The sequence below is a fragment of the Hyaena hyaena genome, unplaced genomic scaffold (genome assembly GCF_003009895.1).
Source record: "Hyaena hyaena isolate Hyena2069 unplaced genomic scaffold, ASM300989v1 scaffold_28, whole genome shotgun sequence".
Classification (NCBI taxonomy): domain Eukaryota; kingdom Metazoa; phylum Chordata; class Mammalia; order Carnivora; family Hyaenidae; genus Hyaena; species Hyaena hyaena.
In genome coordinates this window covers 5,317,888-5,345,726 of record NW_024080660.1, presented here as the reverse complement: position 1 = coordinate 5,345,726, position 27,839 = coordinate 5,317,888, and the positions used below count along the sequence as shown (strand labels likewise).

General features: G+C 39.4%; 1 protein-coding gene across 2 annotated transcripts; it reads left to right on the top strand.

The window, feature by feature from the left end:
* Positions 1-27,454, top strand: NUCKS1 (nuclear casein kinase and cyclin dependent kinase substrate 1). Of its 2 annotated transcripts, none has more exons than XM_039227507.1 (7): positions 1-234; positions 17,279-17,328; positions 18,686-18,791; positions 21,279-21,334; positions 23,281-23,433; positions 24,196-24,342; positions 26,288-27,454. In XM_039227507.1, the coding sequence occupies exons 1-7, from the start codon at positions 218-220 to the stop codon at positions 26,485-26,487; spliced, it is 729 nt and encodes a 242-aa protein (XP_039083438.1). In that variant the 5' UTR covers positions 1-217; the 3' UTR covers positions 26,488-27,454. The 2 variants fall into 2 exon arrangements, with proteins under 2 accessions (XP_039083438.1, XP_039083437.1); XM_039227506.1 differs by having other exon boundaries at positions 2-234; positions 24,193-24,342.
* The last annotated feature ends 385 nt before the right edge of the window (positions 27,455-27,839 follow it).

Below are 27,839 nucleotides of genomic sequence, written 5' to 3'. Positions count from 1 at the left end.
GTTTGATTCATCCATTTTGAAGAGACGGGGGAGCGGGGGGCTCGTCTGATTAAGGGGCCCTGAACCAAGAAGCAGCGGAGTTTGAGAAGCCAGCAGCCCGGGGTTCGGCGGCAGCGGCCCCATCGGCCGAAGTTGGGGGGGGTGGGGCGCCGAGCGCGCGGGGTGGGGGGGGTCCTGGTCTTTGGCTTCTCGACTCGGTCCTGTTTCGACAGCGAACATGTCTCGGCCTGTCAGGTCAGTGCGGAGTCCGAGGCCTGGAGCGGGATGGAAGGGGTTGGGGGTGAGTGGTGAAGGACTGGGGGGACAGAAGCCTGCAGTCGGTCCTCCCCAGTGCCACGCGCGGCCTCCTCCCTTTCGGGGCCCGCGCGCGCCCTTGAGCGTGGGGGGCCTTGCTGGCTCGCGGGGCTGCGCGGGGGTGGCGGCCGCGCGCCCATGCGCGCGCTCCTCCCCGCCCCGCGCCGCTGCAGGGCTCCAGGCTGCTCTGCTGCCTCCCCCACCCGCCGCACTGGAGCGGGCGGGGTGTTCCCTGAACCGCCAGCGGCCGGAGGGGGAGGGGTGTGAAGTCAGCGCCCCCACCCAGGCCCCACCTCCTCAGGGCCAGCCCCTTGGAGCCTGCGGGGAGACCCTATGAGTCGGACTCAGGCTCGGCTCCCCACCTTCAGTGAGGAGGGGCGGAGACGCCCGGTGGCCCCTTGCCCCCTCTGCCTGCGTGGGGGTGGGGGAACTCAGCCCTCTTTCTTTAGCGGACGGGGGTGTTCCATGCAAAGGGGGAGGGGCGCCGCCGCCATCGGGCCCCGCCTCTGTCCTCCAGGGTCGCTGCGGGGCCCCGCCTCCCGGATTGGGCCGGGCGTGGGCGGGACCCGTTCTTCTCCCTTCAGGCAAAAGTGAGAGCTCGGGACTGGGCCCTGGAAAATAATGACTGTCGCCTCTCCTCAAACTCCGAGTTCTGAGCGGGTTAACCTCCCCCCATCCCCCACCCCCTGAGTTCGCTGTTTTCCCTCCGACTAGAAATGTCCTTCCTCGGGGAAATGTCCATACTCAGGAAGGTGCGGGTTAACAGCACGACCCAAATCCCGTGTGGTTCTCGTTCCCGCTGCCTCTCTACGCTCACCCGGCGTACGTGTCTCGGATGTTTTTGTAACCCTCTCCTTCCCTCCCCAAGTAACCTAAATAATAAGGGGTCTAGGTTCCGGTAACCCGTAGACTTGATTCTGAGCATTTCAACAAGTTTGCAGTTCCCCAGCGGACGGTGGACTCGCCCTGTGCCGTCCTCCTGGCTATTGTATGGAATGTGCCATTTATGGAGGGGTGTGGCTTAACCCAATGTGTTGAGGCCTTTAAAAGGAGGGCTTTTGCAAATTACTGTTAATTCTAATGTAATGTCCGTGACGCTTTCGATGTGAAGGAATCGGCGGCTTCGCATAGTGTTTTCTAGATAAATAGGTGAAGGTGTAGACTTAAAATGTTAACAGTTGTTGCTTCTCCTTCTTCATTCCAAGTTTTGGAGGAACGGAAGTATTTTGACCTAGAGCTCTAAAGAGAGGTTTGGAACCCTGGAAGGGGTTTTGTCCCACACCGATCTATCTCCTCACTAGATCATCCGTCTCCGACTGGTGGTGGTATGGGACGGCATACTTCTCCGTTGGGGACGGGGCTGGGGGGACGCATGAGGAGAGTGCAAACTAACTACCTGATTGCTTTTCTGCCTTCTAATTTCTACCCTCATCTCTGATATCTCACCATCGCCACCGGGAAGAGTTTTGCCCGCTTTCTGGCAAGGAGTCTGAATAGATATTTCAGATTATAGTGTGCAAATTTTTTCTTTTGGCATGAAAATTGATCAATGTATCTCATCAATTTATGTAGAATATTTTCTTTAGGATCAGGTTAAATAGACAATATCGTAATAAAGATTTGACTCCTCTGGATTGGATCTCCTGTTTCTGGAAGTAAATTACTGTGTGGTGAAATTGGACTGTTTCTCTACCTTTTAACTTCGGTTCACTAGGTTTTGATGACTTTATATTATGGTGTGACTTTATTATACTCCTCTGCCTCAATTTGTGTTCCCAGATCTAGACACTGGAACACGAACAGAACTTTTTTTTTTAATTTGGAAACTTTGGTTTTTTTTGTGTGTGTTTTTTTTAAATATCACCAGTTGGGGATATATTAAGCATGGATCTGTCCAGTTTTTGGAGGCATTGGGACGTCTTCACAAATTTTTTCTTGTTCATTGTGCTGTTAAAAATAAATTTAACTGTCTATTTTCCCCTAATTGAACGAAATTAATATACTGGCTTCCGGGGTCACCTTCATAGTATTAATTTTAAAGCAGCTTGGTTTCTAATGATATATTTTAGTGATTAAAATCTCTGTAACTTTTTTTTTTTTTAAAGTTTCTAATATACTCATGACCAATAATAAAGCAGAAATAATTAAAACTTGAGTTTGGTGGTTTGTTAAATTTTGCAACAAAATTGTCTTAATCTTAGGGAAGTGCTTTTGTTCCAAGGTGTAAATGAAGAATCTATATACCTGAGGGTATTTAACAGAAAAGTTAATGGTAGACATTGACCAGGTACCAGAATGATCAACCTGTTTAAAAACAAACCCGGGGGTAAAAAAAAGCACAAGTTGGAAAATGAGTGTCAGCACATCTTCTTTTGGGGTTTGTTTCTGCCCTTTAGGCCTGTATATAATTTTGAGATTTTTCTGCTTTTCATACTTAACTATAAATATTCATTTTCATTTTAATACTAACCTGAGCATTTAAAGAAGTATTAGAAATGTACTAATAGCTGCTTGACACCAGTTTCCGTATGAAGGGAATGGTGAACTGATAGGCTACAGCAGGTTTTTTTTGTAGACCGGTGTGCAACACTTAACCAAGTAGTTTTGTTCACACAGTATTGCTGTCTTTACCTTTTACAGCATCTGACTCATTGTTTATAAATGAGAGCTCAAATATTTTAGGCCTTGGGTTCAATTTTATAGCATAAAATTACAGTCTTGGAGCTAGACAGAAATGTAGGCAAATTCATTTTACAAGTGACTCAGTGGGGACCTGGACAAGTGAAGTGCCTTGCATCACACACTTCATGAATGTAAAGGTTGGGATTAGAACCTAGATTTCTTAAATACCAGGCCTGCTCATCCTCACCCCTTCTGAATAATAATCACGTTACCTTCTACCTGATATGTATTGGTGGTATTGTAGTGTATGGCACTTTTAACCCTACAAAGTGTTTTCATGAATCTTGTGAGGAAGGGAAATGCTATTACTTATAAAAGATGAGAAAGAAAGCTCAGATTTACTGACTTGCCCAGACTAGAAACCAGATTTCTTGAAATTCAACTTAGTATATTCTCCAGAGAGCCTCCTCCTTTTTTGAAAATCATCCAAGTCATTCAGATCAGTGTTTGTTCCTTTCTGTAACATAAGTGTACTTGATATCTGGTTGTCTTTTGTTTAGTGCTTGAGATTGCTAGGAACCCTTAATCTTGAAAGTTTAGATGTAAAAGCATAGGTTCATACTGGTTGGTATAAAATTATTTTAAATAAATGTTTTTAAATAAGCAATTTTGTTTAACTCAATTTAAAATAATTTTCTGAGATACTTTGTAATTTTATTTTTTTAATTAGAAAGAACTTCAGAGATTAAGTCCATTTCCTTTAGCTTACCAGTGATGATTTATAAGCCAAAAAATTAAAGTGTAGAAATAGCAAAACTGTGTTTAAACTCTGAGTCTTAGGTATTTTCCTTTCTACTAGATTTGCATTTATATTTCATTCCACATAGAATGTTGTACAGGTCCACATTCCCTGTATAGTTTGAAACCATGAAGGCCATGTGTGTTTGGAAGTTCAGGTTTTTTTTAAAAAAAATGTTAAAAGTAATGGTGCCTATTCATGTGCTGTCACCAGTGAGTTCTGCAGTAGTGCTCCTGTAATCAAACACTATAGTGACTCTGTAATAAAACAATTTTCACACACAAACGTAAACTGAAACATTTGGTCTTCAGAACTTTTTGAATTTCTAAATTGTGGAATAGAGACTGTGGGCCTTTAACCACAGAAGTACCTTTCTCAACCTTCAATTTTAGAAAAAATAAAATCGCGTTGAAAGTCAAAAGAGCTATCCCTGAGCAACTTTTTTTTTTGTGCCAAGTATTCTGGCTGATGCTTCACACATATCCCACAATCTTGAAAGAACTCTTCAAGCAAGGTATATGTTATTCCCATTTCATATGAAGTAGCTGAGGCTTGGCTAAATTAACTGGCCAGTTTACCTGTTAAGAGGTGAAGCAGGACTTCAAATCCAAGTGTGGCCAGTCCCCAGCCAGTGTGATCTTCCCTGTGAGTCATACTGCCACAGGGAACACCTTCATGGTAGTAGTGCATCTTGCCATCTTGGAGAAAGTTGCACAGAGTTGGAGAGGACCAACCTTAAAATGGGGGAGGGGGTGAAATGACCATTTTGGGGAAGGAACAGGATAATATGTGAAGAGGTTAAAGGAAGATAACCTGAATGGAGAGGGAAAAGCGGTGAAATAGTGGGGCACTTGTGGAAAGAAATGTGAGCATTAGATAAGTGGCATTGCTTCAGGTTTATATGTTTTGTAATGCAAGGGTGTGTACCCTCTAACTAAATCAGGTGAATAGTTTTCAAAGCCACCTACAGGACACTACAAGAAAATTAATGGACTCATTTTACATACAATTATAGATGCAGAAACACCAGAGTATTAGCTAACTGAATCCCTTGTGTATTAAAAATATATATGATCAAGTAGGATTTGTTCCAGGAACAAAACTTAAAATCTGTTATTGATCCATCATTAAAAGATGCCAGAGTAGGCATCTGGTTGGCTCAGTCAGTAGAGCATGTGACTCTTGATCTTGGGGTCCTGAGTTCATGACCCACATTGGGCATTGAGCCTACTTAAAAAAAAAAAAGTTTAAAAAAAAAAACCTTGGTATTTGGAAAGATTCAACACTCATAAAATTCAGCATGTTATAATGAGAAGGAAAATTAAGGTTAATTAAAAATTGGAATTGATTTAACTTGACAAAAAGTTACAAGCTAAGGTAAGTGGTTGAATTTTTAGTGCTTTAAGTAAAACGTGGGGAGGTAACATGGTAAGCAAGTGAAACCCTGGAGATCAGGAGACTTGGGCTCCAGTCTCTGCTTAGGTTTATGTAATGGAGATGTTGCACTCCATTAGAATAATTGTAGCTTGCCCACAAAGCATTTTACAGTTTTCATAGGTTTCTTCCAACTCTAGAAATAATATGGAGAAAGTAATTTTTACTTAAGAAAGGGCAATTGGTTTTGTTTACTTACTTATATGGTCTGTTTTTCCCAGAAAACTAAAACAAGGTCACCATACTATATAATCCCAGAACACCATACCCTAGTCCTGTGAGTGGCACTCTTCTGGAATAGTAAGAATTAGAGCCTGCACAGCCAGATGGATTGCTTTGTAAACTTTGATTACTTGAACTTAATAATGAAGCTATTGAATATGCTGTGAAGTGTTACTTCTGTTTGCATTTTAAAATTCTCAGCTGCAAAGATAGAAATAAATATGACCTCATTACTCCAGATTGTGATGAAGTAGCTTTTTGGATTGTTGAGACTAGAGATAGCAGTTTACAGACCACCATGTTGTGCACAGTAGAAAACCTTTGATTTAGCACAGGACCACTTTGGTCAAACCAGGGCATCCCTTTGTTTTGAAAAACCTATTTAGATTCTAGGAAGTACAACTGATAGTTAGAGAATTACATTGCCATATTTTTAAATAACTACTGTCTAAGTAGCCATAATTACAGGTCTTTGAAATACTTCAGACAGAGACCACAGGTTGCCAAAGACCGTATCTACTGGGTATTGCATATTTTTAGTTGCTGCTTCGTGCACATCTATTTTTTGAATTGTGCACCTTTCCAGTTCCTGCGAACCAAGGTGACCTTCAAGATTTCATATATCAAGCTAAGCTGATCCCGAAGATGAACTACGTGAACTAAATGTTAGCTCCACTTAAAAGTAAAAAATCCACTCTGCTATTCATTGGGCTGGGAAACAAACATGGCTGGCTGGCTGCCACAGATTAACTGCAGCTGTAAAGACTTACTCCTCATGGTGACTACTGCTCTCCTACTAAGAAACCATTCTCTAAAAGCAGAAGCTATCAGAAACTTGACTGTTTGAAATTATGTCAGTAAGAATAAGACATAACACTTCTGTCAGAGTTAGGTCCTTTTGACTTGCAGAACTTGGCGTACAACTTCAGAGCTTCAGGTGAGGAGTTGCTGGACCCAAACTTCACATCTAACCACTCTGCCAAGTAGTAGGCTCCACTTTGTGGTCAGATCTGATGTTAACCTCCTTACACACGTTCTTACTGTGCTTCAAGGCTATTGGGACACTGCTTTATCTCGTTTCCCCGAACAAAGTACCTTTCTCTAAACCCTTTTGTTTTCCTTTGTATGGTGAGGTACTCCATACTTCTGATCTGCCTCTGCCTTCGTTGTAATGAGTCGCTAAACCTGACAGGCTACAGATTTGTGCCTGGTGTTTTGGGTTAAGATGACTGGAAGATGCCGCTGAGCTTCCCGAAGCTCTGCTCCAGACAGGACTCTACTTGGTAGTTTGGGCATCTGAGACCCCTTAAGTCCTACCCGCTTGAGGTTTCTCTGTCCCTAAGTGCATAGGTTTTACACTCAACTTCTGTTGGGAAAAATCTCGCCCCTTTTATTTATCTAATACTATATTCTCACTGAAATGTGTGTGTGCGTGTGTGACTTTTAAACAAAATATTTTCCTATATGGAGAGAATATGGTGGAACTGAATATATGTTAAGAATAAGTGCCATGTAGGAGTTAGTATTTGTTCATCTGGACTGAAACCTTAGCAAGCTGATAAAAGATTTAGTAGGAGATTATGACAATTAGCTCATAAACATGTGCTCATCATTCAAACCTTCACTCCCTTCCCTCTGCCACAGAAATTAGAAACTTTCCATCCAAAAAATGTAGGAATGCTTTCCTAAATGTTCATTTTACTTTATTTTTTACTTTTTGTTTTATAGTGTCTTATAACGTTTTGAATTTTATGTTTAATTATAAATAACAGTGATACAAGGTTCAGTCAAAGAGTAAATCTTAGCCATAAGGAACTTGAAGCTTAAGATGGAGTGAAGCAATTCTAAGAGGTTACTCTTAATTGCATTCAAGTATCCAGGCTTCTGTGAGTTAATGTTCTTATGTCCCGAGAAAACTTGGCATGTGAGTAATCTTTGAGGAATAGAAGAATGGGGGGAGATAAGTTTTAAGGGGGGAGAGTAGTTCTACAGAAACTTTATGTAAATCTGAAGAAACTTCATTAGTCTCTGTTCTGTAGTTAGGTTTGTGAGCGATTAGGAAAGGAAGCTTTGAGAGGTGGCAGGCATCAACAGTGCCCTATGGGGTACTGGGTTAGATGGGCTTGAGTTGGAAAATTGGCTTTACCACTTAATAGCTTGCAATGATAGGAAAGTTACTTAGCCAACCTGAGCATTAGATTCTTCAGATAAAATGGAATTAATGTTAAATTAGCACTTGTGAGATGATGGTGAGGATTGAGTGAGAATTGAATTGAGTATCTGGTGCATAGTACTAATTGCTGTTGTAATAATTTTAAATTCAGTGTTGGTTCACAAAAAAACAATCTCCTAGGTCAGTCTTCCTAATGTCGACTTTCATGGCTCTCTCAGGCATTCGATTCAAATTTTGTTATTAAAATGCTAGTAATTTTAGGGATGCCTGGGTGGCTCAATCAGTTAAGAGTCTGAGCCTTTATGTGGCTCAGGTCACGATTGATCTCACCACTTGTGAGTTTGAGCCCCAAGATGGGCTCTGCACTGATAGCACAGAGCCTGCTTGGGATTCTCTTTCCCCCTCTCTCTGTCCCTATCCCGCTTGTGCTCCATCTCTCTCTCTCTAAAAAAGAAGAAAAGTTAAAAAGTGAAATATTTCTGCTATCTGAAGAGAAACCAGAGTATTAAAAAATACTGGTAATTTCAGAAATCAAAGTTAAGCAAGTTTCTTTAATGCAGGATTTTCAAAGCTTTAACTTGTTTAAGAAGGTGATAATATCCAAATTGATCTGGTCAGGAAACCTTTAGAAAACCTATCTTGACAGAACACAAGTTGGGAAAACTTGTAATGAGAAAATTATTTAAATTTGGCATTAGAATTAATTCGTGCTCTTATAGTGCTGCTTTTCCTTTTTCCTGGCTGTGTTTTATTTTGTGGTTCCTGGAAATATTTCGGTTCAAACGAAAAAGGCTTATTTTTTAAAAGCTTAACTATCATTGGTTTAAACAAGCCCATTTGTTTAAAAAAATAGAATAAAAGGATACTGTAAAAATACTGAGTTTCTCTTTCAAAAAAGATTTTGACAGAGCTTCACATGAGGTCCTTGTGGGGAAAATGACTGAAATATAGGCATAATGCTCGTTCATTGTGATGGACTTGGACCTCGATAAATGGACTTGGACCTCAATATCCATACTCGGAGAAGGCAGATGAATAGGATAACCATCAGCATAAAAGAACATTTCTGATGCCTTAAAGGACTTTGGTCTTGGCCCATGTTGACTAAGTTTACAGATAGTAGGAAGTTGAGAAAGATAAATATGTTGAAATGAACTATCAGTATACAAAACAATTTTAAATAATTACTGGGGTTTTCTTTTATTCTTTTTTTTTAAAGAGAGAGCATGGTGGGGAAGGGCAGAGAGAGGGATGGACAGAGGATCTGAAGCAGGCTCTGTGCTGACAGCAGAGAGCCTGGTTCAGGGCTTGAACTCCTGAACCATGAAGTCATGACCTGAGCTGAAGTCAGATGCTTAACTGACTGAGCCACCCACGTACCCCCAAAAGAGGCTTTAGTTATTGGAATTGGAATATATCCAGTACATTTTATGATACTTGGATTGTATGAGTGCAAATATAGAGTAGAATAGGAAGACATTCTTTTTTTAATGTTTTATTTCTCAGAGAGAAGGAGGCAGCGTGAGCTGGGGAGGGTCAGAGAGAGAGAGAGACACAGAATCAGAAGCAGGCTCCAGGCTCTGAGCTAGCTGTCAGCACAGAGCCCAACTGGGGCTCGAACCCACAAGCTGTGAGATCATGACCTGAGCCGAAGTAGGAGGCTTAACCAACTGAGCCACCCAGGCGCCCCTAGGAGGACATTCTTAATCCTGATCTCTCTCTTTCCTGCATATACATCTTTATAAACCATATTGTTATGGTTAGATTGGGGCACTACTTGATAGTCTTTACTTGATAAATCTGGAGGGAAACAAGGTTGTGAGGATGCTTGAAGTCAGTCATGAGGAGGGGTTAAAGGAACCCTAATTAGCCTTGAAGAAAAAAGTAGAAACTGTCCTAGAAATTGTAAGGACCATGTGGATGAAGGGTTAGATTTAAACCATGGTTTGGGGCGCCTGGATGGCTCAGTTGGTTAAGCTTCTGACTCTTGATCTCAGCTTAACTTTTGATCTCAGGGTCCCGAGTTCAAGCCATGCATTGGGTTCCACGCTGGGCCTGGAGACTACTTTAAAAAAGAAAAAGAAAGAAAATTGTAAACCATGGTAATCCAGGAGATAGATGATAGAATCAAGTGAGTGGACTTTAGAAGCAGATTTTACCTTCTTGGGAAGAAGTATTTCATTATTGGAGGGGTTTGGGATTTTTTTTTGTTTTTGTTTTTGTTTTGGTCTTCTTTTTTTTTGGTATTTTGATAGGTTTTTGGAGTGCTTAAGTTTGAAAAAGTAAGCATTTTTAAAAGAAGAAATTAGGGGCGACTGGCTGGCCCAGTGGGTAGAGCATCCAACTCTTGATCTCAGGGTCATGAGTTTGAGCCCCCCATAGGGCACAGAGTACACTTTAAAAATAATAATAATAAATGGGAAAAAAAATTCTTTTAAAGATAGGAGGGGGACCTGGCTGGCTTAATTGGTAGAGCATGTGACTCCTGATCTCAGAGTTGTAAGTTTAAGCCCCATGTTAGATGTAGAGATTACTTAAAAATCTTAAAAAAAAAAAATTATGGGAAGTTAAAATAGGAAGGGATGTTATTTTTTTTTGCTACCAAGGATCAAAAACAAACTTTTTTGTAAAGGTAAAAACAAGAAAAACTTGAGAACTCTCCTTTTGCAATCCACTTTTTATTCTAGAGTAGTGGGTTTCAAACTTTTTTGATGAGGTTGCTACACACAACACTAACACCTGAAATAAGTTTCAGGTAACTTATATGTTACTTAGGTACAGTTTTTTTTCTGATATTTTTTGTTTTGTTGTTGTTGTTTTAATGTTGGTTATATACCAATAAATTCATTTCAGGACCCAGTAGTGGGTTGTGACCTATCGATTGAAATGCATTGTTCTACAGGATCTCATCTATCTGATGAAATGAGATGTTTACCACCCAGGTGATTAGTGACAAGAGCAATGTTGGTTATTTTAGGTTTCTCAAAATTCAGATTTCAGATGTGCTTTAAGTGCCTAATGGGAAACTTGTTAAATTCTGGAAGGTTAACAAGTTGGGTTTTTTTTTCATTATTCTCTGCGTTGACCAGAACTTCTTCAGGAGAAATGGAAGTGTAGTCTGCTGATAGACCTAAATAATATAATAGATTGTCTTAAAGGCTCTCCAGTTTGCCCTGAGAAAATGGCTTTGTGCTCTTCTTGTGGTATAGAGCTTAGGGTGTCAATTTATATTATTATATGTAATTGTTGGTTGCTTGTTATGACTCCCATGTTTTGATGTACAGGCTTGTTGTAAGTAGAGCTGGATTATGTGGTTTTGTTTTCTCATCTGTAAAGTTAAGAGGGTTAGAAGCTCCTGGCTGGCTCTGTTGATAGGGTATGGGACTCTTGATCTCAGGGTCATGAGTTCAAGCCTCCATGTGGGACCTAGAGCTTACTTGAAAAAAGAAAGAAAGAAAGGGAAGAAGGGATTAGATAAGGTTATCTCAAAATTGTGATGATTTTCATCTCAGACACTGATCCTTAACTTTTCAGAATATTGAGGGAAGGTAAAACACAACCTCTTGCTGTTTGGGTCTTACACAGTCACTGCTGTAAGAAAGAGCATTGTGGGTGTAGACCGATCAGTATTTAGTAAAAATAAGTTGATTAAGAGTAGAAGAAAAAGTCCCTACTGCTTCTGAATTGCTTGAGTTATCTACTTTTGGTGCCCAAACCAGATATTTTAGTGTTGTGTCCAGCTTCCCACTTTACCCTTTGTTTTTGCTCTTCAACCTAATGCACAAGTGGGGAGTCTCACCTCAGAGTTCTCTGGTGATCATTCACAAATTGGTTTGCTGTGACCAAGGTACATTTAGAATCTAGACAGAGATTATGTAAGTTTTTAAAGTCAGAGCAGGCATATAAGTGAAATTTTTGTGTTCCTGTACAGTTGACCCATTGAACACTGAGTTTCAACAACCTAGGTCCAGATTTATGCAGGTATTTTTTCAATAAAAACAGCACAATGCTATAAATCTATTTTCTTTTTTCTAACTTACTTGTAAGAATACATTATGTAATACATATAGCGTACAAAACATGTGTAAATCAACTATTTATTGATAAGGCTACCTGTCAGCAGTAGGCTAGTTGTTAAGTAAGTTTGGGAGGGGGCCATCAAAGTTATACATGGATTTTCAAGACATACAGATTTTAAAAGCCTAAGTTAATCCTCATGTTCAAATAACCGTTAGTTGTGTTATGTTCGAAACAGCAGTGGTATCGTGGGTGGAACACGTTAGTATTTACAAGCAATGAGAGCTGCTCTTTATTGGTTAGTTGTGTACCTGATACAACAATGTTGAGAGATAGGTATTGTTATTCCTATTTTACAGGTGAGGAAACTGAAGTTCAGTGAGGGGAAGTAACTTGCTCAAGAACATACAACTAGTAAGTGGCAGAGCCAGGATTTCAACCCAGTTCAAAACCCTGTTTTTAACCTCTGTGCTATATTGAACTTTTGTGTTGTCCTCCCCCTTCTGGTTCCTGTCTTAGTCGTCGATGCTCATTTTACTCTGAAGAGTTGGGTTAGCTTTGACATTTAATTTACGTAATGGTATTTTTTTGAGGAAGGAAGACTGTTTCTTTGTTTTCAGTTAGAAGTAGAACTTCTCACACCCTTAGACTTAAGTATTGCTCATGAGTGTTGTGTTTCCATCCTAGTATATCTTCTCAATTTTCAGTTTACATTGGAATAAGTTCATTAAAAGTGCATTTCTACCCTAAATAAGGTAAATCTCCAAGTAGTGGAAATTGTAATTCTATTATTGTTTTGAAGCACTTTAGAAGGCAGGAAATGAACTGAGTTATTATTATAAATCATTATAATGAGTTATTAAGAATGACCCATTTTCATAGATGTTTTATTCAAATTATTTTTTCTTTAACCTCTCTGAAATTTGTGGCGGGATACTTTTTTTTTTTTTTGCGCCTAGTAATCCTTAAATTTGCTACTGTTCATATTTTGCATTACCCACATTTTATAGTTTCTGTGATAAAGGACATATATGCAAGATAATTCTGATAATCTTCACATAATTGAAAGTAAAATATTTTGCTTCAAAGGAGGGAGTGGCCTTTGAATTTAATTTTGAAAAATTTAATTACTCCTATCAGCAGGGCTTACATGGCATTTTTTGTAGTTCTGCTTGTTGTAAACTAGGATAGAAGAAAATGTAGTAAATAGTTGCCTTTTTAATTTTTTAGATCTAAAGTAACCAGTTATTTCACATGGAGGAAACTGAATTTTCCTATGTCATTAAGGGCAGTGAAAATTAAATGTCTGATAAACTGAAGGCTCACATACTACATCCTCTCTCATGCCTTTTCATCCTGACCCTTTACACATGCCGAGTCCGTTCACTCATCAAATGCATTTCTTGGACTTGGTGTTCTGAATGAAGGAGACCCAACCCCTGTCTTCAGGAAATTCACATTTAGTAGGGAAAACAGACATTAGGTTAATTATATAATTGTACCAATAAAGGATTAAAGGTGTTGAGTAGGTGAGGTTGTATCTAGTGTGAGGGGGAGAAACACAAGCAGCAATGTTGGTCAAGGAGAAGCCTGACCAGTGGTGAAGAAAGAGCGTGGAGGAATTACAGATTTGTGTAAGTGGCAAAAGATGAGGTCAAAGACTTTTAGGAGATTGGATATTATTCTCTCAAGTATTTTACAAAATTAGGTTTCTTTTTTATTATTATTTTTTAATGTTCATTTATTTTTGACAAGGAGAGAGACAGAGTATGAGAGAGACAGGGAGACACAGAATCCGAAGGAGGCTCCAGGCTCTGAGCTGTCAGCACAGAGCTGAACACGGGGCTCAAACTCATAAACTGTGAGATCGTGACCTGAGCCGAAGTCAGACACTTAAGTGACTGAACCACTCAGGTGCCCCCAAAATTAGGTTTCTAACAGACTTCTTAAATTTGGCCCTAAGAGCAAAAAATTAAAAATAAATGAGTGCTTGCTTGTTTACCTTGCTCTGTGGTAAAAAGAAAAGAAAAAGAAGTGGAAAACAAAATGCGGGTGTAAGACCATTGGTATCAAGAAGCTCAGTTTAGTGAAGGCAATCACTGGGACAGCAACAGGAGCAAAGACGTGTGGTATACAAAAGGAAAGGTGACTATTTGCAGTTGAGAAAACCTTTTTTTTTTTTAACTTTAATTTATTTAAATTTGTGGCATGGGACACTTAATGAGTCAGTCAAAAGAATGTTCAACTCTTGATCTCAGGGTTGTGAATTCGAGCCTCGTGTTGGATGTAGAGATTACTTAAATAAATAAACTAAAAAAAATAAATTTATGGCAATAAATAAATAAAGGCATACCCATTTAGGTCATTAGTTCCAGCAGAGGAGAATCTGAGGCCCAGGTAAATTACGTGACTTGCCTCGAGTTCTAGAACCAGAACCCGAGATTCCTGTTAACAAAGATTCCATACTTTTTAGTATAGAATTCCTTTCTGGAGTGTTCATAACTATCATTAGCAAACTTTTACAAAGTTTGAACCCACACCTAATCTGATCACAAAGCTAATAAGCCTTTTCAAAACCTTAAAGTAGCTAACATGTTTTCTCTTTTGCAAGTTAAAAATTCTATACCATACCCATCACCATTCTGCTTACCCTTCTTTATTTAGTCTCATAGGATGCATCTATTGATAGATGGTACCCAGAAATTGTACCATTGTTTTAGTTGTGACCTCATCAGCAGGGATAAACTAGAATTATTATGCCTGCAATTTCAGAACCTTGTATATTACCTATTAGAGATTAGAGATTTCACACTCCCTCTTCTGGATACTTTCCTTCCTCTAGTTACATGTCCCATTTTTCTTGATCCTAAATAATGCAAAAACTGGTCATCTTTAACATTATGATCATAACACTGTTTTTCATGACATCTGTCATTAAAAAATCAATATTTTGCTAGAACATAATACACATTTAATTACTAGCCCCCCCATAGTCTTTTTAAAAAATATTTTATACTTTTTAAAAATTGTAAAAGCATATAAAATTTACCATCTTAACCATTAAAATTTTTTAAAATTTATTTTGGGAGAGAGAGATGAGGGCACATGAGTGGGGAAGGGGCAGACAGAGGGAAAAAGGGAATCCCAAGCAGGATCCCCACAGCTTGGAGCCCAACTCAGGGCTTGAACCCACAAACCTGTGAGATCATGACCCTAGCCAAAGTCAGACTCTTAACCAACTGAGCTACCTAGGTGCCCTGCCATCTTAACCATTTTTAAGTGTACAGGTCTATAGTGTTAAATACATTCACACTGTTGTACACCCAACCTCCAGAACTCATTCTCTTGCAAAAGTAAAACTATACACATCATTAACTCACCATCCCCTCCCCCTAACCCTTGGCATCTACCATTTTTCTATTTTTATTTTTATTTTAAAAAATTGCGGGGGACACCTGGGTGGCTCAGTCGGTTGGGCGTCCCGACTTCCACTCAGGTCATGATCTCATGGTTTGTGGCTTCAAGCCCCACGTCGGGCCCTGTGCTGACAGCTAGCTCAGAGCCTGGAGCCTGCTTCAGATTCTTTGTCTCCCTCTCTCTGACCCTCCCCTGTTCATGCTCTCTCTCTCTCTCTCTCAGAAATAAATAAAACAATAAAAATTTAAAAGAAATTTTTTTTAACATTTATTTATTTCTGAGAGAGAGAGACATAGTGAACAGCAGAGGGGCAGAGAGGGAGACAGATTCCAAAGCCGACTACAGGCTCAGCTGTCAGCACAGAGCCTGATGTGGGGCTCAAACTCACAAACCTGGAGATCAGGACGCTTAACTGACTGAAGCACCCAGGTGCCCCTATTTTTATTTTTATTTTTATTTTTATTTTTATTTTTATTTTTATTTTTATTTTAGAGGAGAGCCCTAGTCGGGGGGAGAGGGGCAGGGAGAAAGGAACAGAAAATCTTAACCAGGCTCCATGCTTAGCAGGGAGTGAGAGGCGTGGTTCAACCCCATAACCCTAGGATGATGACCTGAGCCAAAATGGGAGGCTCAACTGCCTGAGCTACCCCGGGGTCCCACTTTCTTTCTTTTTTTTTTAAGATTTTATTTGGGGTGCCTGGGTGGTTGACAGAGCAGTGCCTGCTTGGGATTGTCTCCCCTTCTTTCTAGCCCTGCCCCCTTTGTACATGCTCGCTCATGCATGGGCCACTCTTGTTCTCTCTCAAAAGAAATAAATAAACCTATAAACATACAAATTTTATTTTATTTTACTTTATTTTAGGTAATCTTCATGCCCAGCATGGGTGGGGGACTTAAACTCATGACCCCGAGACCAAGAGTCACATGGTCTACTGCCTGAGCCAGCCAGGCACCCCCACCATTCTTCTTTCTTTCTCTATGAATTTGACTACGCTAGCTATCTCCTATAAGTGGAATTAATGGTCATATTTTTGAAGTTAGCTTTCCTATTACAATGGTATTCATATATATAAAGTCAGCTGCTTGTGACAAAACATTTGGAGCATGTTTTAAAGTTTTGCATCTTGACTTACAGAGGCAGTACAGTGAGAAGATAATTCATTGCTGGTAGACTAAAGAAAAACAGAAGGCAAAATTCCTTTAGAGCCTATCTTTCTTCTCCAAAGCCAAGGGTATGGCTATGCCTTCCTCCCCATATAAGCCCCAAACATGTTTTTAGAATTCAGTCTTACACCTTTCATTTTTCCATATTATATATAAGTTGTACACGTGCTTGAATTCTACACTTCCTGTCTTTGGATACAAATGGTGTCTTACTCTATAAAATCAGAAATATTCTTCTGCTCAGGTTTAAGTGTAGTTGGTGGCATTTTTCTTTTAATCCTTTTGGTTCACATATTCAGTATCCATTTAGTACCATACCTCTAAGGCTCTTTTGAAAGCTAGTGTATTTGGATACTAACCTGGAAATTTTTATATATCTCTAAAGGTGGTGTTTTCAACTTTTAAAGTATGAAATAGGAAAATGGAAATTAAAGATTTGTTCAAGATGTTAAAGATGCCTTACCTAATAGGAAGTACTTAAAATCATTGGGTCAAGAAAATTTGTGATTTTGTATTTTTCTTAATCACAGACCCTTTAAGGAATTAATGCTTTAATTTATCAATTTAATTTATCAATAATTTCCTTTAAGAAAAAGATGCTTTTGAATAGATCAGTTAATTTTTTTCTTCTTTGTAAGGCTTAATTTACTGTCACCATAATTCGTATGTTATAATGTAACTATTATGTTTAAAACTCACTTTGCCTTGAAAAAAACTTAGTGATAACTTTATCAGGTATACACATGTGTGTGTATATATCAGTAAGCATAAAAATGTAAAATATTTACAGTTTTTGTTGATGCACGTGTGATATCTCTATGTAATTAATATATATGGTAGTTTGGCTCATTTTGCTGTTTCATGTATGTTTGGGGAGGTGGGAGGTTTTGTGGGAGAGAATATTTGAGCTATCACTGAGATGAGCAGTTGGAAAATTGTAGTTTTAAATACCTTTAAACTACACTTTTCTGTAACAACATGTAAAGCCTTTTTGGCTGAAGTAGGTGGGGGCTTGTCGGAAAATAATTGTCACACAGCTAGTTCTGATTTTGTTTATGAAATAGAAACAAGTGTTCTAATGTCTTAGGAAAGTGCTGCATCTTTATGATCTTCAACAGAGTCTCTTCTTTCTACAGAAATAGAAAGGTGGTTGATTATTCACAGTTTCAGGAATCTGATGATGCTGGTAAGTTTTCGTGATTTCAATAAATTATAAGTTGGATCAACTAATAATGAAGAATTGTCAACTCAGTGTACTGTTTTATCATGCTTTTAGAATAAGTTTTATTTTTTGATTTTTAAACTATGTATATTATATCAGGATTTGTGTCACCCTAAACAAAGCATTGGCTTTTTACTTTTCCTTAGTAGATCATTGATAATAAATACTTGGATAACTTTTTTCCTGTCTGGTTTTGAAGTCCACAGCTTGAACGCGCAGTAATTCTGATGCAGTGTTTATTGATCTTTCTCCAGCTATCATCACAGCAAAACTTGTATCTTATCTTAGGAAGTATTTAAGTGTTTTGCATAGTAAACTAACTAAGATAAGAGCACTTTGTGACACATCCTAGGTCTGTGAACTAATTCATCATAGAATGAGTAGTAGGTTGAAATCTTAGCCATGAAATGTTTCCTTACAGTATGTCCTTAATGTCATTATTTTCCAGATGTACTTGCTATTTTTTCTGCTTTTTTAAAATCTAATTTTACTTGGGGCGCCTGGGTGGCTTAGTCGGTTAAGCGTCCGACTTTCGCTTGGGTCATGATCTCGCAGTTGTGGGTTCGAGCCCCGCGTCAGGCTCTGTGCTGACTGCCAGCTCAGAGCCTGGAGCCTATTTCAGAGTCTGTGTCTCCCTCTCTCTCTGACCCTCCCCTGCTCATGCTGTCTCTCTCTCTCCTAGAAATAAATAAAAATATTTTAAAAAAAAAAAAATCTAATTTTACTTTATAAAGATAATATGTGCACTTTGGTAAAACTTAGAAGATGCAGAAATGTAAAGAAGAGTAATGACATACAATCCAACCTCCCAGAAGTAATGCTAACATTTATTAAATGCTTGCTAAATATTTGCATTTATCAAGTTCTATAGGACTTTTGATATTGGAGATATTTTCCTCAAGTGTCAGAGTATGCTCCATTTAATACTTTATTTCAAGAGTGATCTACTTGATAACAGTAATTGTGTTAAGATTATAGAATTGTGGGTTCTTTACATTCTGAAATGCTTGTATTTATTACTGTAATAGTTTTCAAGTAAATAGATGTTGAAACATAGGAATATCTTTAAGAAATTAAAAGGGTAGGATATAAAATAATAAGAGATACTTGACTGTGTATGGATATGTTAAAATACACACATGAGATTAGAAGGGACCGGGGTAGAAAAGAATTTATTTTTTAAAAATGAAAGAAAATTTTGTGGGAAATCATGCCCCCTGACCACTTAAATAGCATGAAAGATGCTTATCTCCATAAATAAACAGTGGCAATTTGTACATGTAAAAATTATAATATTTGAATTTGAAAATGCTCTGTTTAGATGAAGATTATGGAAGAGATTCAGGCCCTCCAGCTAAGAAAATTCGATCATCTCCCAGAGAAGCTAAAAATAAGAGGCGATCTGGAAAGAATTCACAGGAAGATAGGTAAGAGGCATTGTTAATCTGTTCCTGCTTACGGTGTCCTCGCTTGGAGGTGAGGGTGGCCTCCGCTGTCTAAATTGGTAGAATCTCCATTAACTTGGGGAAAGTGTTTATTGTCCACTTAGGTTGTTTTGCATATTTCTTATCTCAGGCAGTACTTCTTGAGTTATAGGTTAGCCTCTTTAAGGTCATGAGGCTTGCTTGGACTCAATCTGGAATCCAAGGTGATCTCCAAGAATGCCTTTGTTGCCACTCGAACCTCTGAACATAAGCAGAAAGAGTGTTTAAGTATGTAATTTGTTCCCTGAGGTTAGTATTGACATTTTCATTGTAGTGATGATAGCAAAGAATGAGTACCTTTCCTGTTCAGTCACATATCACTGGCAGAATCATAACTAAAGCTTATAGAACCTTAACTTGTATAGACTGCTGAGTTTTGCTGTCTATAATTCTTTGTTCAGATAATTTAGTCGTTTGAGGGGCAGTTTCCTTTCCCTTAGTTTTATAAATGAGTTCAGAGGAGTTGTTATTTTAACTACACTTGCCTTCTGAGACGAGGATACTGCAGTTTTTTGCCTCTGCCATCACAGAGCCATCATACTCCATGTGGCACAATTTTAAGACCTCCTTAATGACGGGGATGATGGCGATAATGGTGATAGCTACCGTGGATGATTCTTTGCCAGTCTCTCCTATGTGCTAATTTATAATTTATATTCATTATCATTTAATTCTGGCAACACCTGTATTGGGGTCTTGCTAGCTTAGAGACCGTGACAGTGATTTACCCAAGGTCGTCCAGCAAGTGGACCAGCAGGCCTTGGAACCGTGTCTGTTGGACTCCAAAGTGCACGTTTTAACCATTGGGCTATACTGCTTCCAAATACCTGAAGTTAGAGCAGTTCAAAGAAATACAGTCTTTCTCGTCAGCTCTTCTAACATATTTCCCTTCCAGTACTCAAGTCTTGTCAAATAAAGCCCTGCACAGAAGTCTTTCCATTCTGAATTCATAGATGCTAAGTTTGTTAGAAATGACAATACTTACCTCCAATGTTTTCTTTCCTGGAAAATTTCAGAAATGTGTTTTTGAGGAAAAATAAGACAAAATTGTGCTGTGGGGAGGAAGACAAGTCTTCCATAGTTTTGTAATGTGTCTTTAATCCAGTTTTCTGTGGTAGCCCAACTTAGATTCTCTTCCATTAGGTTCATTTTTTATATTTCTCTTAGGAGTGGGTTTCTTTGTGGCCAGCCACCTGTTCTGTAATGTGTCATTGACGCAGTTAATACCTCGCCTGAACTTTCCCCTGCTCTAATCATTTGGTTTTATTTCTTTCCTAAGTGTCGGGAATGGTGGAAATACAGTTTTTACTGCCATTTGTACTAAGTGCCTTGTAAAGTTTATTCCCTCAGACCGTTGTTGTGTTGAGTTTTCGATTGATCTCTACTTGTAAAAGTTCAGCTTTTACTTGACTTTATTGTAATGAGACTCCAGGATTAATGGTCTCTGTAAACCCAATAATAAAAGAACTAGAGACAGCTGTAGTTCTTTGTCATTGTAATGGGTGAATTAAATGCTTACCTTGCATAAAAACATGTAGACCGGTCCCAGGTTTCAGCATTCTGGTGTCGGTGTGTCTTGAATCAGGTTACTTAGTAAAGAAATAGGGTTGGGTTCTCTCTTTTTTCAGGAATCTTGAGTTTGGTAGTTTGTTATTTGACTGTGGTCCAGATCCTAGGAAATAGCAAAAGCGATTTACAAGACCTGCTATTTGAAAAAGCTGTGAAGGCTGTTTTTATGTTGAGTGTTTCTTTTTTTGTTTGTCAGAGTTTCTCATAGAATCATCAAGTTGAAGCCCTGACGAGTACCAGGTGATTTGCCTGAGATCATACAACTAATTAATGACAAAGACAGGACACTAGAACCCAGATTCCAGAATAAGATTTCTAAGGGCATAAAACGTGCATCTCTGTGACTTGAATGGTTTTATATAACTTTCCATGGGACTTTGAAGCACGTTTTCTTACTTGGCAGTGATCTTGAGCTCTCTTTTATTCTCTCCATGATACAAGGCAGGTTTGTGTGTTGATGTTTTTGATGTATAGATAATATTGGAGGCAAAAAAAATCTAAGGAGATAATTCATTGATTTATTTTCCTTTTGTTTTAGATAAATTTTTAGGGACATTGTAATTTATGCAACTACACTCCAGTTTTTTTAAATAATTGTTTTAGGTGTTCTCTGCATCTGTATTTCGTGCCATCCAGGTTTATTTGCCCGCTTTCCCACCATTCATACATTGTGTAATTTATTTTTATTATTTTTAGACTCTGCCTCTGACAACAGAGAATTTTATTATTAAATGTTCTTTGAATATTTCATCCATAAAAGAGTTATTTTTCAGGTTCTTCCCCCATCAGAGATATCAGAGATGTGTGTTCACTTAGATTTTAATCTAAGACTTTTAAACTTCTCCCCTCTTCCCTTTACAGTGAGGACTCCGAAGAAAAAGATGTGAAGACCAAGAAGGATGATTCTCACTCAGCAGGTAGTAAACAATTTTTAATGTAATAGGTGGATTGATTTATGTCTGTATTCACTGGACATTTTAATAAGCAGGTTTATAATAGTGCTAGACACTGTCGTAAATACTGGCATTATGAAGAGGTTTGCATTTTTGAAGGGCTCAGTGCTGGTGACTTACTATAGTTACCCTTGAGGGTTTTTTTAAACATGCTTATTACATGCTCTGTCCCACCCCAGGATTTCTGATTCAGTAGGTGGAGGTGGGACATTGGGACTTTGTTTTTTAAAAATAATTACAGATTATTCTTATGCATAATCAACACTGAAAACTATTTACATGAACAAATAACAACTATTCAAACTGAATAGACCTAAACGATTATGTGTAATACTAAGTGACAGAAAGATCTAAGGAGGGTGGTAAGGAGCTCCAGGGTAAGAGCCAACAGAAGATAGTTTCACCCTTACTCACTTTCGCTGGGAAGTAGTCCTTTGAAACAGCAACCACAGAGCAGTCTTCTTTGGTAAGAATTTTAACTCAAAAGAATTAATAAGAGAATCCATGGCCAAATAAAATGTTGAATCCTGATTACTTGTTGGTAGTGTGTATTTTTCCAAATTTAACTCTCCTGAGAATTGAGGGTTTATTCTATACTGCCCCCAACTACTTTAGTTTTGACCTACATTCCCCTTCTTTTGCTTTCCTGGATGTTCCTGTAAGTAGGATTGCTGTTGGCTGATAATGTGGAGGCCCGACAGTTTCACTGCATATACACCACTGAGCTGCTGGCTTTCGTTCTTCCCAAGTGTGTTACCTGACTGCCTGAGTTGAAAAGAAATAGGTTTTGTATCTTTGTATCTTTGATAATTATCTTTGGAAGACAGTCTTCCCCTCTTCTAGAATTTATAAGTATTTTTCTGGGGTGCCTGGGTGGCTCAGTCCATTGGGCATCCATCTTCGGCTCAGGTCATGATCTCGTGGTTCATGAGTTTGAGCCCTACATGGGGCTCTGTGCTGACCACTCAGAGCCTGGAACCTGCTTTGTATTCTGTGTGTGTCTCTGTCTCTGCCCCTCCCTCACTCATGCTTTGTCTCTCTGTCTCTGAAAAATGAATAAACCTTAACAAAATAAAAGAATATTTTTCTAACTTTAGTTTCTAAAAACTGTGAACATATTGAAATGTAATTGATAATTTTGGAGTGACACAATGATATGAGATTAAAGTATGTTATAAGAAGCAGGTGTTCACACCTAAAAACTGCACTACATGGCCCAAGTTATTTTCTATGTAATAATGAGTACATAATCAGGGTGCCTGGTGGCTCAGTCGGTTAAGTGCCTGACTTTGGCTCAGGTCATGATCTCATGGTTTGTGAGTTTGAGCCCCACATTGGGCTCTCTGCTGACAGCTCAGAGCCTGGTGCCTGCTGCAAATTCTGTGTCTCCCTCCCTTGCCCATGCTCTGTCTCTGTCTCTCTCTCTCTCTCTGTCTCTCTCTCTCTCAAAAATAAATAAACATTTAAAAAAATTTTTTTAAATAATGAGTACATGATCTTCTTCAAGTTCATTCTTCAAATTTTAGCTCCTCTTGTATGTTTTGTAGGAATTTTTAGGGATAGAATTTACCCTTTTTTTTTTCTTTTTTAATGTTTTATTTATTTCTGAGAGGAGACAGCATGAGCAACGGAGGGTTAGAGAGAGAGGGAGACACAGAATCCAAAACAGGCCCCAGTCTCTGAGCTAGCTGTCATCACAGAGCCCAAAGTGGGGCTCAAACCCACGAACCATGAGATCATGACCTGAGCCGAAGTCGGACACTTAACCAACTGAGCCACCCAGGAGCCCCAGAATTAACCCTTTTTGAATGAAATAAAGCTGAAGGTTATAGCTCATGTTGGCTTTTCTAGTCAGCCGTCAAATAAACGCACAACTCTCTGATTGTTGCATTATAACTTTGATATTATAGAGGACAGTGAAGATGAGAAAGAAGATCATAAAAATGTGCGCCAGCAGCGGCAGGCAGCCTCTAAAGCAGCCTCCAAACAGAGAGAGATGCTCATGGAGGATGTGGGCAGTGAGGAAGAACAAGAGGAGGAAGATGAGGCACCATTCCAAGAGAGTATGTAGAGGTGGCTTCTGTTAACTTTGGTCGTGATTGTAGTTTGTGACCTTGATGGCTTCTGTGTTGTTGTGGATGCTAAGTATTACAGCTGGTCCTTAAATTAGATATTCGCTGTTAGACGAGATGACTGATTTTGATACCTGCTGATACTTTGAGATTCAAGGACTCTTCTTGATGATGATGTCCATCATTTGAACTCAGATACTAAATGAAGAGTTGTTAGAGTGGCGGTTACATGGTGGGCGTTGTGATTTGGATTTGTGTTTTGGCCTGGGAGTGAAAGGCGTACACCTCCCCCCCAGCAAGTGTTCATCGCAGAATCTAGATGCTTCACACATTACTCAGACTTACTAATTATGTGTATTTTTGCTTTATATTTAGCTTTCCTATTTCATTGGTTCATAATTGGCCCAAACACACCCAGCTGGTTCCCTTTCATTTCCCTGGTCCCCCCACCCCGCTCTACAGGGGAATGATGGAACTACCAAAAGTTACTTGATGGCTTCAGTATTTATTCAGATTAAATTCCTATTTTCATCCAACTCTTCGTACAAGTCAGTGGTGTCGCCCACATGTGCATGCTAACCCACTGCGCACAGGGGGCTGGTAGTGACTCCGGCCAAAGCGTAGCACGGCTGCCAGCAGAACTTGAGAGTGTTTATTTCCCAATCCAGTCACACTTGGCACGGTCTCCCTTTGTTCACTTGGAAGGATGTAGACATTAAGCTGGACGTTGAAATTCTTCTTTCCTCTCAGAAGATTCCGGCAGCGATGAAGATTTCCTAATGGAAGATGATGATGATAGTGACTATGGCAGTTCAAAAAAGAAAAATAAAAAGATGGTTAAGAAGTCCAAACCGGAGAGAAAAGAAAAGAAAATGCCCAAACCCAGGCTAAAGGCTACAGGTGAGTTGTGCAGAAGTGAAATTAAATTACTGCTCTGAAAAATTTCAAGAGCCAATAAACTTTTCTCTACAGAAATTCTTCATTAGGGGTTGGCAGTGGCCACATACCTAACAGGAATGAAAGGATTCTGAAAGGACCCTGTCTTGCCCAGTTGAAATATCGCTTATTTTATTAATAAGGACTCTAAGCCCCTGCAGGAGCCTGATGGCTCAGCCCTGTTCTCCAGCTTCTGCCTTATAGGCAAGGTTCGGTGGCCACTTGCTTGTGTCAGGCACGGTGCTGGAGACACTGCAGTTCCCGCCCCTTTTTCCCGCTGATGTCACCATCCCAGCAGCTACTAAAGACTTGAGAATATGAAATGCACACCTGTAATCCCATTTCGGTTCTCTGTTCTGATCCAGGCACCGTCCTTTGTGCTAGCCTAAGGAAACCACGCTTGGCAACGTGGGTTCAGTTTCTTTGAGCCGTTACGGTTTCCACCAGATAGTCTCCCAGTCGCAGCTACTGGGATGAACACTATCCTTAGTGGTTTGTGAAACTTAACTCAGAAAGTTCAATTTGCTTTGTTTTTTCTGGCAAACAGAACTGGTGATTTATAAATTTTTTAATCACTTCTTACCGTTAAGAATAGTGGAACTATCTGGGGCACCTGGGTAGCTCAGTCAGTTAAGCCTCTGAGTCAGTTTCAGTTAAGCCTCTGACTCAGTTTTGGACCAGGACCCTCAGGTCATGGCAGTTCATGAGTTCGAGCCCTACATGGGGCTCTACACTAACAGTGTGGGCCTGCTTGGGATTCTCTGTCTCCCTCTCTCTATGCCCCTCCTCTACTCACTTTCTCTCAAAAATAAATAAACATTTAAAAAAAAAAAAAGGAATTATGGGACTGTCAAAAGTTCTGTTATTTGATGAGGGCACCTTGCTGGCTCAGTTGGTAGAGCATGGGACTCTTTTTTTTTTTTTTTTAATTTTTTAATGTTTTATTTATTTCTAGGAGAGAGACAGAGACAGAGACAGTGACAGCGTGAGCAGGGGAGGGTCAGAAAGAGAGGGAGTGACAGACTCTGAAACAGGCTCCAGGCTCTGAGCTGGCAGTCAGCACAGAGCCCAACGCAGGGCTCGAACCCACGAACCGCGAGATCATGACCTAAGCGAAAGTCGGACGCTTAACCGACTAAGCCACCCAGGCACCCCGAGCATGGGACTCTTATATCAGTCATGAGTTTGAACCCCACTTTGGGCGTGAGTTTACTTAAAAATAAAATAAGGGACACCTGGGTGGCTCAGTTGGTTAAGTAGCCGACTTTGGCTCAAGTCATGTCTCTGTCTCAAAATAAATAAAACTTAAGATTTTTTTTTTAAAAATAATAAAATAAATGATATATCCTTAGAAAAGTTTTTAAAAATTTTTTGATGGCTTTAATTTCTACTCCCATTGTTCTATGCAGTCTTCTTGACCCGCCTTTTTTTTTTTTTAATTTGAGAGAGTGCACAAGCAGGGGAGAGGGACAGAAGGAGAGAGAGAGATAATCTTAAAGTAGGCTCCATGCTCAGTATGGAGCTCAGTTCAAGGCTCTGTCCATCTACGACCCTGGGATCACAACCTGAGCTGAAATTGAGTCGGATGCTCCACCGACTGAGCCACCCAGGCGTCCCATCCCCGACCCACTTTTTAAACATAACTTTTATCAGAAACAACTTTTAGTTTCACAAACCACTAAGGATAGTGTGCAGTTTCTGTAGCATCCCTTTTCTTTATTATAAACATTACTGCTAACATGACACCACAATGTTGGCAGAAGTGATGGGGAACCAGTACCCACCGTGACTTTTTAGTCAGTTAGGGTGTTGTCTTTATAGATTATATTCTTAACAGTTTTGTTTTATAGCTGATTTTTATTAAAGACCTTTTCTTCCCTTCCCCAAATTGGTATTTTTCTCCTTGCAGTGACTCCAAGCCCTGTGAAAGGCAAAGGGAAGGTGGGTCGCCCCACAGCTTCAAAGGCATCAAAGGAAAAGACTCCTTCTCCCAAAGAAGACGACGAGGAAGCAGAAAGCCCTGCAGAAAAGAAACCGTCTGCCAGCCCCCCACCTGAGAAGTCTGGAGACGAAGGCTCTGAAGATGAAGCCCAGTCTGGGGAGGATTAAAAAAGTGATGATGGTTTGGGGAGAGATTTTATTAAAAAAAAGAGGAAAAAAAAGAAAAAAGAAAAAGGGGAAAAAAACTTACTTAAGATAGAACATGGTTTTGGCTATGGCTTGACTCATGGGCTTTCAATGCTTTTTTCCTTTTCTTGAAAATAACATTCTCTGTCTCTTTCTCTCTCTCTTTTTTCAAGAAAACCATTGTACGTTTAATTTACTTTTTTGTCTATTAGCCTTTTCTTTGCCGTCACCCCTCTTTCCCACCCCTTCCCAATGAAAGCCATGTCAGAGTAATCACTGGATTGACCGCCTCATCTTTTTATTTTTAATGGAAGGTGTACCACAGTTGTAAAGCAATAAGATTTGAGGTGAACGCTCTGGAAATTTTGCTTTTTGCTAAACAGTAGCAAGTTGAACCATAATCAAAAAAACGTAGAAGGTTTTAGTTAAAAATGATTGCTTCTTTTTCTCTACCGGGACTTAAAAGAATCAGTTGTCATCTAATACAAGTTTATATTGTCTATAGACACAAGTATAGACCTCTACAGAAAATGAGGATGCTAAACTTCCACTGATGGGTCAGGTAGGAGATAGAGACGAATTCTGAATTGTTACTAAAAGTATTCATATTTTTTACTGTGGGGGCGGGGCAGGGAATGGGGTCACCTGACCTTATGTGGTAGGGGGGTTGTTGTTTTTTTTTTTAATTCACTCACCTGTTATCTCAAAGAGACCGGGAGCCAGTGATCCTTTTATCCTGCTACATTCTTTCAGGAACTTAAAAAAAAAAAGCAAAAAACAAAACAAAACAAAAAAAACAGGCAAGGGCCACCAAAACTTAAGTCACTCTTGATTTCCTATTTCATTCTATAGTGGTTCATGTTTTTAAATATATATGTATTCTGTTTCTTGGGTAAAATTTTACCAAGGATCAAAAAAAAAAAAACCCCCACAAAAAAACCAAAAACACCTAGAATTTAAATGGCAAGTTCTATACACCAGAGTGGATTTCTTCTTAACTGACAATGTTTAGGTTTTAAGCAAATAAAGTACCAATTAATGTGAAACTCAATCACAGAGACTTGAGATTTTTCCTTTCTGAAAACAGAAAACTGAAATTCTTTTATGCCGTAAGTGTGTGTTCAGACCCCATGAAGCGTGCTCTGTAGTATTTGGGGATAGAACAGTTTTCCCGTCGTGCGCCTGCCTTCCCACTTCTTTGAAGACACGTGAAGCGCGTTTCGGCCTCCTGCCACCACACAGGACACCGCTGCTTCCCCCACCCCAAGCCCAGCAGCGCTGCTCAGCTCTGGCCCTGTTCTTCACCTCCTGGCCCCTGCTTGGCAAGGGTTATG